Source organism: Hyaena hyaena, unplaced genomic scaffold (genome assembly GCF_003009895.1).
Source record: "Hyaena hyaena isolate Hyena2069 unplaced genomic scaffold, ASM300989v1 scaffold_51, whole genome shotgun sequence".
Classification (NCBI taxonomy): Eukaryota; Metazoa; Chordata; class Mammalia; order Carnivora; family Hyaenidae; genus Hyaena; species Hyaena hyaena.
This window is the reverse complement of record NW_024080683.1, coordinates 4,499,285-4,513,833: the sequence shown is the minus strand read 5'-3', so window position 1 is coordinate 4,513,833 and position 14,549 is coordinate 4,499,285. Positions and strand designations below refer to the sequence as shown.

The 14,549-nt window shown below is 35.3% G+C and overlaps 1 protein-coding gene across 3 annotated transcripts in view; it reads right to left on the bottom strand.

Annotated features, from left to right (window-relative positions):
- The window catches only part of RIC1 (RIC1 homolog, RAB6A GEF complex partner 1), a 152,096-nt gene that overhangs the window by 77,803 nt on the left and 59,744 nt on the right, over window positions 1-14,549 (bottom strand). For 2 of the 3 annotated variants that reach the window (XM_039230797.1, XM_039230798.1), the window contains exon 3: window positions 1,015-1,094. The exons of the other annotated variant lie outside the window; for it this stretch is intronic. In XM_039230797.1, coding sequence (XP_039086728.1) covers window positions 1,015-1,094 — 80 coding nt within the window. The remainder of the gene's footprint in view (window positions 1-1,014; window positions 1,095-14,549) is intronic. 3 annotated transcript variants of the gene reach the window in all.

Below are 14,549 nucleotides of genomic sequence, written 5' to 3'. Positions count from 1 at the left end.
ACCCAGAAACTATCTTTACATAGTCAAAGTGTAGGTTTCTAAAAAATTTATTTTTAACGTTCTGAGTTACTAGTGTTTAGTGTGCGTTACTAATTAACACAAGTTTCTTTTGTGTTTGTTAGTTCTATTTCCTCTTAGGAGATTACTTTTACCTATTTATCTTTTAAAAATCTTTGTGTTTCTTAGTAGTTTGCTCCTTAAAATATAAGATATATTTTATACATAAAATATATTTTATAAAATTTACAAATAGAAAGTTGGTCCTCTTTACTGAAAAAACCTTTCCCCAGTTACGTTTAACGTTTTTCTTTTTTTTTTTTCTGTTAATTTTCAGAAACTTAAACTTTCATATGATGAAATGTATTTTCTGTCTAATTTCTTACATACCTAATAAATTCTGGCCATCTTCTACCATCTAGAAATGTGATAAGTATTCATTTATACATTCACCCAGCTTTAATGGTTTGATCTTTTGCTTTAAAATTAGGATGTTCTTTTATTTCAAAAGTTCTTTCAATAAAATGTTCTTTTATTTCAAAAGTAAGGCAAAAATCTTAAGGAAAAAAATGCAAAGCATACACAACAACACAGTTTAAAGATCAAGTTCTAACGAAGAGATAACCACTGATTGGGGTATACTTTTTTTCTATGCATGTATAAAAATATACAGGAAAAAGTGCCAGTAACTTATACTGACACTTCATTTCTTCCCCTCCTGATGTTTTAGCTCCTCCCTAATAAGGCCTAGAGAATGCTAGAGTGTATTAGTAGTGATTCTGAATGTCCAAGAAGGGATACAGTACATTCACCCAAGATTCCCAGAATTATTTACTTAGAGAATTCTTTATTGAAATAATGACAGTTCGGAGACCTTGTTATTTTTGACATACAATTTTTAAAATACTGGCCTGGCTTTATTTTATTCACTTCAGACAATGCAAAACTGGGATGTTTTTTATGAATATAAAGTGTATGCAAGTCAATTGTTAAAAGAATGAAAGACAACGAACTTACTTGGGATACACTGGTTCATAAAGGTACTTGTCCCCTCTTGTAGATGTAATATGAAAAAACAAGATGTAGCCATATGCCGTCTGAAAGATAAATTTTATTTGCCGTGAATTAAAGGGTAAGGCTATGACTAAAACCTTTTATATTTCATTTTTATATATTCTTACTTTGAAAACAGCTTACTCTTGGGAAGCCTCTTTTGAAGCACTATAGTCTAATTATCCAATTAAAAAAAGACTTTGTTTTAATATAACCCATTGTTTAATATAACCCACAAAGAATTTTTATATTTTAATATTTCATAGATGTCACTGAAATCAACAGTTCATACTATATTGTAGACATTAATACTCTAAAATATACTATTCAACAGCAGATGATTATTTTGCAAAATATACAGAACTTTTTGAACTCAGCAATATGGCAACTAATTTTTCTAATTTTTAAAGCAACAATGTTACCAAATAATAACAGTAGAAAATTCTTCACTCTAATCAAAGTTTACACAACATAATTTCAGAAGAACATATTTACGTATTTCAAAATCAATCAACTGGCCTCTGATTTGCTATAAAATATAAAAAGACAAAGAAAAAAACAGAGCAAATCTTCAGTATCCAAATCTGAACATCAGTTAATTTTTCTAAGTTAACAAAACACCTTTAAAATATAAATTGTATTAAAACACTGTATGATCATGGCATACAGCTGTGAATTGTGAAGCTCAAACATTCACAACACATTAATGTAAGTGTACAAAATACTGTATCTAACTGTCTGTAACCAAACATTCTCAGGCCTGAGGGAAGTGCCAATTGCTTGGCCCCAACTACTATATACTAATAGTAAACTTTTACATTTTAGGAGCAGGTGGGCTTTTACCCAAAGTAGAGCACAGAAAACTGAAAAATTATTCAAGTTTTCACATTTTTTTCCAGTACGTGCTTCTGTTCTTCTTAAACGAACACCAGAGGAAAAACAATTTTTTAAGCAATGTGTTCTGTATTGTTTTGTTTTTAAGCTATGAACTTTACTATTTCGTAATGTATGCCAAAACTCTAGTTCAATATATTGGGACACAAAAGAGGCTGAGATCATCCTAATTCCTCATGTGCAATTTTACATTCTTCAAATGTAGAGAATATGGGATCAAAGGAAAATGGATACAAACCAAACCATATCCGACATCATAACCCCTACACAGACCAGTGACTCTTTAAAATTTGTAAGCTCTATTGTTACCTTATATGGGCTAGAAAAGTATAATAATACGGGTCTAGCACTTAGATGAATAACATGCAAATACTGTCTGGAGTATCAGTCACTCAAGGTCAGAAGCTCAACATTTCAGAGTATCAAATGCTAATAATATACTTGGAATTTTAACAAGTGCTTAGGAGACTATAATGCCAGGGAAAATATAGCATCATTTGCAACAGCATTTAGAAAATTTTATATATGTGATGTCCTAGATGAAATTATAAATGGCTTGATTTATTCTTTGAGTCCTCTGTATCAATCTTACCAAGGAAGTGTCTATAGCTTCACATGTGCATTACATGCTAATAGTTCCAGAGCTCACTGACCTTTTAACAGTCCTGCCTTTGAACAATTTAAAAAATTCTGGTAATAAATGATCATCCTTAAAAAGTAGTATCTTGGGGCGCCTGGGTGGCTCAGTCGGTTAAGCGTCCGACTTCGGCTCAGGTCATGATCTCATGGTTCAGGGGTTTGAGCCCCGCGTCGGGCTCTGTGTTGACGGCTAGCTCAGAGCCTGGAGACTGCTTCAAATTCTGTGTCTCTCTCTCTCTCTGACCCTCCCCTGCTCACGCTGTCTCTCTCCCACTCTCTCTCAAAAATAAAAAAATAAAAAAATAAATTTTTTAAAAAAGTAACATCTTTATTGTAAACTATACCCAATCTTTTATTATGCAGTGTTATGAGAGCCCTTCCCTTCCCACCCTCAAAATACTGCCAATAAGCATACAACTGTCTAATCTATAGGCAACAGTTCCAACACCTTCTTACACATTCTTATTCACCTTATGCATACACATTGTCTTTCACTCCACACACACATGTGCGCATGCACACACACACACACACAAATTTTTTCTAAGAAAATGAAAAGACAAAATGAAGCTCAGAGTTCTCTTTCCTGGTATCATTTCATATCTTAATTTTTTTTTCTTTCTCCAAGAAATACTACTGGATTCCGTGGTTGTCATTACGGAGGCCGAACAGTTTCTGTAGGCAACTTGAATGGCAAGTCCTCATATTTCTTTCTTCAGTATATCATGAATAAGGGTCACAGATACGTAAGAATAAAGGCTATTAAGAGGATGAAAGAAATCAGTACTTAAATGGACAATGGAACAAAAAGACTTGTCTCTAATAACACGACTTAAAAGAAATGGAAACAATTTTAAAGGATATTAATAATGCATCAAACATTCAGTCACAGAGTATGGATATTCAGTCAGAGAAGTATCATTTTTTTTTCAATCGCAAACTGTAAATGGAGATTTGAAAAATTCTGCCAACTACCTCAGATAATTTCACAGTTTGAGAGACGAGTTTAAAATCTGGAGGTGGCAGTGTGGTTGATGGCATCAATATTATTAATTGCTTGCTTGTATTTTGCTTTGTTTGTTGTTGTTTTGTTAGGCATTTGGGAAGTTTCCCTTTGCTACTCAAAATTAAAAACATTTTAAAAATTATTCTATGTCTGCATGACATAAATACAAGTAACTGCATCATTACGCAAATCAACTGTTCGGTACAACTATTGCTTCACCTGCAGGAAGCAATCCCAATACCTTGCTCTACCATTATCCAATGCTTCTACTGGACATTCACCATATGCATTCACCATATGCTTCAGAATTTAAGTCCCTGTGCATTTCTTCCTTAGGACATACCATTTTTATCATGAAGAATAAGACAGATTCATGCATCTAGCCCTAATGATGCATCACAAAGATTTCTATAATAATTAAGAGAGAAGCAATTGATGATTTTAGAGATGTAACTTCTACCCCAACACCTGGTCACATTAGGCTTCAAAGGCTGAAGTAACAGATTAGCACCTTTTAATTCTTTACACTGGTTTGTAAATGTTGTTTACAGGAGTTAGCTTTATTATACATGTTCAAATACATAAAATTAATCACCAAATCCTAACACGAAGATAATTACTTAACACTTCTGTATAATCTTTCAGACTCTATACATTCAGATACATGAATCTATTTAAATGGGAAATGATTAAGAACAGCTACACATCAATCACACACACTCAAAAATAGGTGATGGCTCTTTGGACATGAATATTCATGAAAGATTATCATTCCTAATACTTAATACCACATTTTTATACCAGAGCACTAATTAAAAAAAAAAAAAAATGTCTTCTGCTTCCAACCAAGATGGTTTAAATTGAAACCAATTTATGCTCTTATCTGTAAACAAAACAAATACCTGGACAAAATATGAGAAACAATGGTTTTCAAAACACTAACATGAAGCAGTGAAGACCAGTGATCCCTGAGAGAGGAGAAACTGACAGGAGTCCTGTAAGTCCTTACTCCCGTGGGGAAGCTTCCAGGTCACAGCACTGAGAAGAGGAACCTGGGCCAAGCCTGGCAGACCCCCTGACTTGAGGAGGTGAAGCTGAGAGCTCAAGCAGTTCTGAGAACAGCGCCTGTCCCACAGACTGAAGACCTCATAATTCACAGGGAACTGGGTAGAACACTCAGAAATGTGGTCCTCGGGAATTCTTGTGGTAATCCTAGAAAGGCAATGCCTTATAGTGGGGGATAATTACCTTCAGATTGAGCACTGTTCAAAACCTGCATTACAAAGCATAAAATAAGACATGGACATACACTGTCTCCAAGTAATGCACTTCATCCCAGACTAAAGCTCAACTTATAGGACCACAAAAAATATCCAGCACATTACAAACTAAAATAACAACGTCTGGCAATCCAATCAAAGATTACCACATATGCAGATCAGCAAAAAACCATGAGAAACAATGAGAAGAAAAATCAACCAATCAGGAATGAATCAAAATTCAATTAAATGTGAGAATTAGTACAGAGGGGCATCAAAACAGTTATAACTATATTCCACATGTTCAAAAGGTTCTATATTCTAAGGAATATAGAAACCATATTTGAGAGGCAGAAACTAAAACAGGAGACTAAAAATATACTGGATGTGACTAACTTGCAAAAGAAAAATTCACTGGTCATAAAAGCATAGCAGTAAAGATTATCCAAATGAAACACAAACAAAATAAACAAACAAACAAATAAAGAAAACTGGAAGAGCACTGGTGAACTGTGGGACAACTTCAAATGGCCTAATGTACGTGTAAACCAAGTCCCCAAAGGGAGGGGTAGAAGTCAGAAAAAGCAGTTGCATTAATTTAATCCAAATTTTATTTGTTTCAGTTACACTTTTTAAAAAAGTAATTCCATTTTTAAACAAGAACAAGAGCAATCTATGTTGTGGTTTTACCATATGTAAAAATAAAATGTGTACAATAGATGTTCCTTGACCTCAGAAGAATTAAATTAGAAATCTGTAACAGATTTCTGGAAAACTCTCCAATATTTTGAAACTCAATAATTCTTAGATCAAAGACATAAAAAGGAAATTGAAAAAATACAGTGTACTAAAATTTATGGGATGTTGCTATAGTAGTACCTGAGGGGAAATTTTAGAGCTTTAAAAAGCTGTATTAGAAAAAAGAAAAATCACTAATCAATGACATCAGCCTTTACCTTAAACTAGAAACAGATGAGCAAATGAAACCCAAATTTAAAAAAAAAAAAAAAAAGGAGGCAACAATACAGATCAGAGTAGAAATCAATGAAATAGAAAACAAAAATAAACTCAATGAAACCAAACTCTGGGTTTTTTAAAATAAGATCATTAAGGGTGCCTGGGTAGCTCGGTCAGTTAAGCGTCTGACCCTTGATTTTGTCTCAGGTCATGATCTCACAGTCATGGGATTGTGATATTCTCTCTCTGTCTCTCTCTCTCTCTGTCTCTCTCTCTCTCTCTCTCTCTCTGTGTGTGTCTCTCTCTCCTCTCCTTTCCTCTGCTTGCTTTCTCTTTCAAAACAAATAAACATTAAAAAAATAAGGTCATTAAAATTGATACGCCGCTAATCATATTGGTCATAGGGGAAAAAAAAGATAACCACTATCAGAAATGAGAGAGGTGACACCACTAAATATTCTAGCAATACTAAAATAATGAGGGGGTACAATGAAAAACTGTGACAGAAAGTTTACGACTTGGATAAAATAGACAAATTCCTTGAAAGACACAAACTGCTAATACAAGCACTTTGCATAAGCCTACTATATTCAAGAAACAAGGTTTTTTGGAGAGGGAGAGAGAGAGAGGGAGGGAGGGATGGAGGGAGGGAGGGAGAGAAAGAGAGAGAGAGAATGAATATGAGCAGGGTAGGAGCAGAGAGAGAGGGAGACACAGAATCTAAAGCAGGATCCAGGCTCTGAGCTGTCAGCACAGAGCCTGATGCGGGGCTGGAACTCATGGCCCATGAGATCATGACCTGAGCCAAAGTCAGATGCTTAACCGACTGAGCAACCCAGGCGCCCCTCAAGAAACAAGTTTTAACTGAAATCCTTTCCACAGGAAAACTAGGCTCAGATGGTATCACTGGTGAATTCTACCAAATATTTAAGAAATAATAATTCAACACAAAATTTTCTAGAAAACCAAAGAGGAGATACTTCTCATCTCATTTTATGAGGTTAGCATTGCCCTAATCCCCAAACCAAAGACATTATAAGAAAATAATCTACTGACCACATCTCTTATTAACATAGATGTAAAACTTCTAAACAAAATTTTAGCACATTAAATCTAACAAAATATTACCAGGAAAATACATCATAAGTAAATGAGGTTTATTCAGAAATGCAAGGTTGGTCTAACATTAAAAAAATAATAATAATAAATGTATTTCGCCATATTAATAAACCAAAAAAGAAAAATAATAGTCTCAAATGCAGAAAAAGCATTAAACATCCTACAAAGCATTCCTGATTAAAAACGGTCAGAAAATTAGCAAAAAAGGGAAAACTTACACAACTCGATAAAGGAGATCTGCAAAATCCCTGTAACATTCTTAATAGTGAAAGACTGAATGCTTTTCTTCTGTTCAACACTGTAAAGGACAATCTAACCAGTAAAATCAGGCAAGGAAAAGAAAGAAAAGGTATCTAAATTAGAAAGGAAAAAGGAACACTGTCCTTTGACATCGTCATCTATGTAGAAAAATCTGGTGGAATCTACCAAAAACGTATCAGAGTTTAACATGACTAGAATACACAAGATCAATACAGAACAATCAAGTGCATTCCCATATATGTAAAGAATCACCAGAAAATTAACATGTTGTTTTCAATAGGATTACTTAAGAAGAAATCTAGCAGAAGATGTGAAATAGCTGTACACTGATGGCAAAACACTGAAATTATAAATATCTAAATAAACAAAGAGATTTATCTTGTTGCAGGTCAAAAGATTCAATAGTGCTATCGTGAGAACTCCTCCTGAATGGGTCCACAGATTCAATGCAATCTCGATAAAAATCTAAGCAGGCACCCTCACCAAAACGGACAAGATTATTCTAAAATTCACATGGAAACAGAAGGTCCTACAATGGTGGAAGCAACTTTGAAAACAAAGAACAAAGGTGGAAAATTAACACTGACTTCAAAAATTATTACAAACCTAAAGTAATCAAAATGATGCTGAACTAACATAAGGGCAGGCAAATAAACACATCACAGAATAAAAGCAAACACAGACAAAACCACAGATATATGTGGACAAAGGTGCAAAGAAATGTAGGATAGAAGCAAGAGCCTTTTCAACAAACTGCAAAAATTCAACTTGGATCCATATGTTGCACCATGTCAAAAATTAACTCAAAATATATCACAGACTTAAATCTAAAACCTAAATAATAAAACCTCCAGAAGAAGATATAAAAACAAGAGCATTGGGTGTTATATGGAAACCAAGCTGACAATAAACTATTAAAAAAATAAAATAAATAAAAGTAGATGCAAAATAAAAAAACAAGATATGAAGCATAAAATAAAAAACTGATAAACTGGACTCATCAAAATTAAGTACCTCATTCAAAAAACATGGTTAAGAGAATGAAAAGACAAGTCACCCATTAGGAGAAATTCTTTATATGGTATATGCATAATACAAGACGTATACCCAAAATACATTAAGAACTCTAGGACTCTGACAATAAGAAAACAAAGAACCCAATCAATCAAACAAGCAAATGACCTGAAAACACACTTTAACAAAGAAGACATACAAGGCAAATAAATAAAAAGATGTTTAAGATCATTTTTCATTAGAGAAATACAAATTAAAATTATAATGAGATACTACTGCACATCCATTAGAATGGCTAAAACTAAAAAACCATACCACAGGTTGGCAAAGGGGAATGAGAACTCTTATACACTGCGGGTAAGAACATAAAACGATACAACTTCAAAAAAAAGTGTGGCACTTCCTTAGAAAGTTAAACATTCACCTCCCTCATGATTTAGCTATTCCACTCTTGAGTACTGATCCAGTACTTAAGGAGACACATGCCCATACAGATATCTGTACGTACATGAATGTTCGTAAGAGTTCTGCCTGTAATAATCAAAAATTGAAAACAACTCAAATGTCCATCAAGAGAGGAATGGTCAAACCAATGTGGCTTTTCTATAGTGACAGAAAGCAAATCAGTGGTTGAAGGGAGGTGGATCACAGCATGAGGAGGGAATTACAAAAAGGTACAAGGAAACTTGTAGGAATGACGATCTGTTCACTATCTTGATTGTAGTGATGGTTTCAAAAGTTATCAAATTGTACACTTCAAACGTGTTTACTGTAGATAAACTATACTTCAATAAAGTTATTTAGAAATAAGAAATGAAAGTGATGGTGAGATCTGTAGCAGAAACTTTTGCTCTCTGGAAAAGCTTCCACCATCACATAAAAAGCTTCATGTAGCCTCCTGGAGACTAAGAGGTCACAAAGGAAATCAAGGTGGACACTTCCAGTCCAGATACGGACAGAAAGCATTCGGACCATTAAGCACCAGCGAGCGGCCAGGTAAGTACTGTCATATCAGTGACCTCAGGTGAAACCAGCAGAACTTCTTGACCAAACCTAGTGCAAGTCACAGAACAAAAGTAAACAAATAGTTATTTTAAAGCACTAAGATCTGAGATAATGATTCAACAAATATTACATATGAAGAATAATAATCCTAGCAAATATAGTGTGGTTTAAGGAAAGGCTAAGAATATCAAGTTATGGAGTTGAGAGCAAACTTCAAAGATATCCAGGAGAGCTATACCATAATCATTTCCAAACCAGAGTCTGGTCACACCAGCATGAAAGGAAAAAATGAGATGAACAGGTACTACGTACAGAACAGTGCTCCTCAGCAATTTGCTCTATCTCACTCTATCAGAATATTGCGCTTTGAGCTGTTATTTGGGGACTCAATATATTAACATGCTGGAAAGGAAAAATAATCACAATAAAACAAGGAATTCTAAGTTAAACTATCTTTCCATTATTCACAAATAAGTTAGATTCTAACTTGTGTTACACTTTCAGATTGTGGTAGAACAGGCTGTACATCCACGGACCTAGGTAAGAAGGGGAATAATACTGCAAGTAGCAGCGGAAAACTGAGTTTGGAACGGCAGGTGGGGCCAGATCACACTAGATCCTGAGGACTAGGCTAGGCAGTCTGGGACACATTTTGAATGCAATGGGAAGCCACTGAAAGGCTTGAAAATAATAATAAGAGCCTTGATTTAGAAGTAGCTATACATAATTAAGATGCACTTTAAGTGGAGAAAAAAGAATAGCTAGATGTTTCAAGTGCTAGGCAATCTATACAAGATATAAAAAGACCTGTACTCAGGTTATGGAAATGAGAATAAAGAGAAAATCATAGCAGTAAACTAAAGACAGGACTCATCACCAAGTTGGTGACTGAATGGGAATGCAGACTCAAAGGACTCCAGTGGTTTTTCTTATTATAAGTTGCAAAAAAATATCTAAACATATGCTTAAATACACTGGTGCTCCTATCTGTCAGAGTCCTAAAGATGAGACAGTACTTAAAATTTATTTTAATGCTCCGTGTGCCTGGCCATCTATTAACAGTCTAAAATTGAGGAAAATCTGAGGGATAATTCTGGCCAGATATCATGTCTCCAAAAATGATATTCTACTTCTGACATTCAGAGAAAATACTCTCCCCAAAAACACTATAGACCAATTCTTAACATGGTAAAGGGTTTTCTTTCCTACAGCCCATTAAGAAAGCCAGTAAGATTTCTTTTTAAGGTATCAGTTGATAAGGAGGTAACTATGGTTTTGTTGATGACACAGAAATAGAATGTTCTATTAACTGATGAGTGAGAGCACACGATGATGATACTTGAGCAGGGAAGGTCAAGCAGTAAGAAAAATACACGGGGTGGCTGCTTTGGCCTTGACTTAATTTGCAGAAAGAGAATTATGTTGTACTGCTCTACAGATATTAGAACTGCATATTGTTCCCTACACATTCTATCAATGATATTTTATAAAACCAAGTTTCAAAGTAACTCCTAGATTCAGCTTCATTCCACAATAGCTGGGAGGATTAAACAATCGTGTTAATAATGAAAGGCAGTAAAGTAGAATTATTAAGACTCTGGAACTCTAGAACCAGGCCTCATGGCTCAGAATCCCATTACCAGAAATATGATCTTCGGTATAGAATGTACCTCTGTAATCTAAGGCAGTTACTTAGGTTCCCTCTTGGTTTGTTCAGCTGTATGATGGAAAAAAATATTATCTACCTTTAGTGCACTGTTATGAAGCATTAATTTTAAGAGACATAAAACACAATAATGCATACCCCATACTAGACACACCAAAAAATGTACTGCCATACTAACTCTGAATCTTCAATAGTTAACTTATAATCAATGTATTTCATGTAAGAAGCTAATAAAATGTATAATGCATTCAAGGAAAAGGACCATCAAAATTACTAAAGCTTCAGAATCCAATCAAAGTATGGTTACTTAGAAAGTTCACTTATTTAATACCCATTGCAAAATAGTATACAATTCCTTAACATTATTTTTCTTTAAATTTATTATGAGAGAGAGAGAGAGAGAGCGCTCGTGCGTGTAAAAGTGGGAGAGGGGCTAAAAAGAGACTCCCAAGCAGGCTCTATGATGTCAGCAAGGGACCCAATGCAGGACTTGATCCCATGAACTGTGAGATCATGACCTGACCTGAAATCAAGAGTTGAATGTTCAACCAACTGAGCCACCCAGGCGCCCCTTAACATTATTTTAAATGCACCTTGATAGATTATCTTTTAGTACATATGGTTATTTGCAAAGAGTGACTACCTTACTGAACATATCACAAAGGTATCAGTGGCCTTTCTCAACTAGTACCACATGACTAATGGTTCTCCATGTATTTTAGTCTACACTACAATGTCAAATAAGAATTAAAAATAACTTCTTTTGCAGGCATAGGTGAACAAGAAGGTGGACAACAGGTAGATATTGTTTAAGTTAGCTTCTGGGGATACCTGAGTAGCTCAGTTGGTTAAACGTCCAACTCCTGTTTCGGCTCACGTCATTATCTCATGGTTCATGAGTCTGAGCCCCACATTGGGCTCGGCGTCAATGGCAAGGAGCCTGCTTGGGATCCTCTCCAAACCCCAATTCCTCTCCACTTGCACACTCTTTCAAATAAATAAAAACTTCAAAAAGTTAGCTTCTGGATTCTGTTAAAATGGAAAGACTGGGCCTACATTCCTAATCTCTCCTCCTTGTCTCAGAAGACAATTGCCAAAGAATGTGCTGGATGAGTCTGGAGGATGTCCGAGTCATCAAGATCTCTTGAGTTCTCATGGGAGAGAATACATGCTAAGGGACCAAGCAGAGGGAAAGCTTTGCTTTGCGATTCCGTGAGGCACTGAGCCAACATCCAAAACTCAAAGTCCTCTAAGTAACTTAAAAAGTAGAACCCCTTCCAAAAATGGCTGAGTGAATGTGACTTATCCTGGAAGCAGACACTGACAGGGCTGTCCACACAACCCTGCTGACTTTAGCAGGCTTACAGTAGAGGCCGTGGTGGTGAACTGAACTGCTCCCACACCTCCTGGTCTGGAGAAGCACTTAGCTTAAGGCCCTTCTACTCGGAGAAACCACCTGAGAGTAGAGGAGACCTATCCTAAGCCTCAACAGAGCACAAGAGCTTATGAGCTTGTCTGCCTCTGCCAAATGCCATTTTAGCGACCATCTATCTGCTGGTGTGCATTCTTAGAGACCCACATAAAAGCCTCACCTCTGGGTGGTTAACAGAACACAACAAAAGTACCATTTCTATTGGGGACTCAGTAGCAAATGAAACAGCTAAAATATATGGATCCTACCGATGAGTCACACAGATGAGAGAGCAGAATGTAAGCAAATTATGGGAAGAAAAAAATTAAGGACATTCAGGATATACCATTAGAACATAAAGAATAATAAAGAATAACCTTTACAGGAGGTGAACCTTTTATTCCAGAAGATCAAATGGAAACAATTCCATGACATAAAACATAAAGAGTTAAAATCACTATTGAAAGATAAGATATTTGAAGAAGAAACTCAAACTTATTATTTAGAAAATAATAGAAGAAAATGGCCTTAGTTGTAGAAATACTAGAGCTGAGATCCAGGTTTAATATGGGGGTGGGTGAGGGGGTAGAGAGGGAGATGGTTTAGTGAAAAAGAATCTGTATCTACAGATAACAAGAAGAAACAACTGAATTTCAATCATAAAGAGAAAAATCATACAGAGAAAAAGATCATTTGCCTACAAAGGACAGAGAATAGATTAGCACTAGACTCCTCACTAGTAACACTAGAAACCAGAAGGCTCTGGAACAGTATTACATGGCTAGAAGAAAAAGAATTCCAAATCTAAGAATCCTACACCTAGATAGGATCCTTTACTATGGCTAAAGAATGGAATGTTCTGGTATTATTTACTTCAATTAATATGTGAATGCTTACCATGTGCTGAAAATGTTCTTGGCACTGGAGCTAGAGCAAAGAGAATAAGCAAACAGACATGGAATATTCTAGGTTTGAAAATCGAACAAACACAGGCAACCTGATATAACAGAACTTCAAAGGGCCAATTCATACATCAAAAGATGTTGAACCTCACTACCAAGGAAACAAATGAAAAAAACAAGACCATTTTTCATCAATCTAATTTAGACATACATGCAGAAAAACAAGAATCTTAAGAACACTTAAGAACAACTCTGGAACTGATAAAATTTTGCTGAAAAACAATGGGGCAACATTAAAAAGAATAAAGGTATATACTTTGACCCAGCAATACTACACAGGGGAAACTGCCCTAAAGTAATAAATGTACCAACATAAAAAGGGTGTATGTATAAAATTACTGTGGCATTGTGTGTACTTGCCAAAAATCCATCAAAGAAAGTTTAACAAAGAAAATAAGAAACTTCCGCACTGTGATGTATTACACAAATACTAAACTTAGTAAGCCAGAAGTTTACTAAGTAAACTAAGTAAGTCCATTCCTCTGGAAGGACAGTCGTAATATGCTAAGTGGAAAAAAAAAAATCAAACTGCAAAGTAATGTGTAAATTAAGTTCTCAATTTTGGAGAAAATTATGAAAAGTCTTAAACCTATTTATCAACTTAAAAATCCACTCATCTGAAGTTATAATCAAATTATAACTTCAAAATCAAGTTAAAGAGGAATCCTGAAGTCACACAGTGTTCATGATATAATGATATATCAAAAAAGCAGACTATGGAACTGTATGATAGCTTTGTATGTTTTAGATAATCCTCTATTTATTAAACTCACAGACTTCTCAAATATGCTCCCCCTCCACAAGTGGCATTAGCAGTCACTTACAGTAATATCACTTTGTGTTTAAAAATAAAGACTTCAATTAACTTTCAAATTCTAAATGCTATTAAGTATAAGAGTATTTGCAAATACCCTCCTACACTGTTGGTGGGAATGTAAACTGGTGCAGCCCCTCTGGAAAACAGTGTGGAGGTTCCTCAGGAAAATAACAATAGAACTCCCCTATGACCCAGCAATAGCACTGCTAGGAATTTACCCAGGGATACAGGTGTGCTGATGCATAGGAGCACATGTACCCCAATGTTCATAGCAGCACTCTTCACAATAGCCAAAACATGGAAAGAGCCCAAGTGTCCATCAATGGACGAATGGATCAAGAAGATGTGGTTTATCTATACCATGGAATACTACATGGCAATGAGAAACAATGAAATCTGGCCATGAGTAGCAACATGGATGGACCTTGAGGGTGTTATGCTGAGCAAAATAAGTCAGGCAGAGAAGGACAAATATCATATGTTTGCACG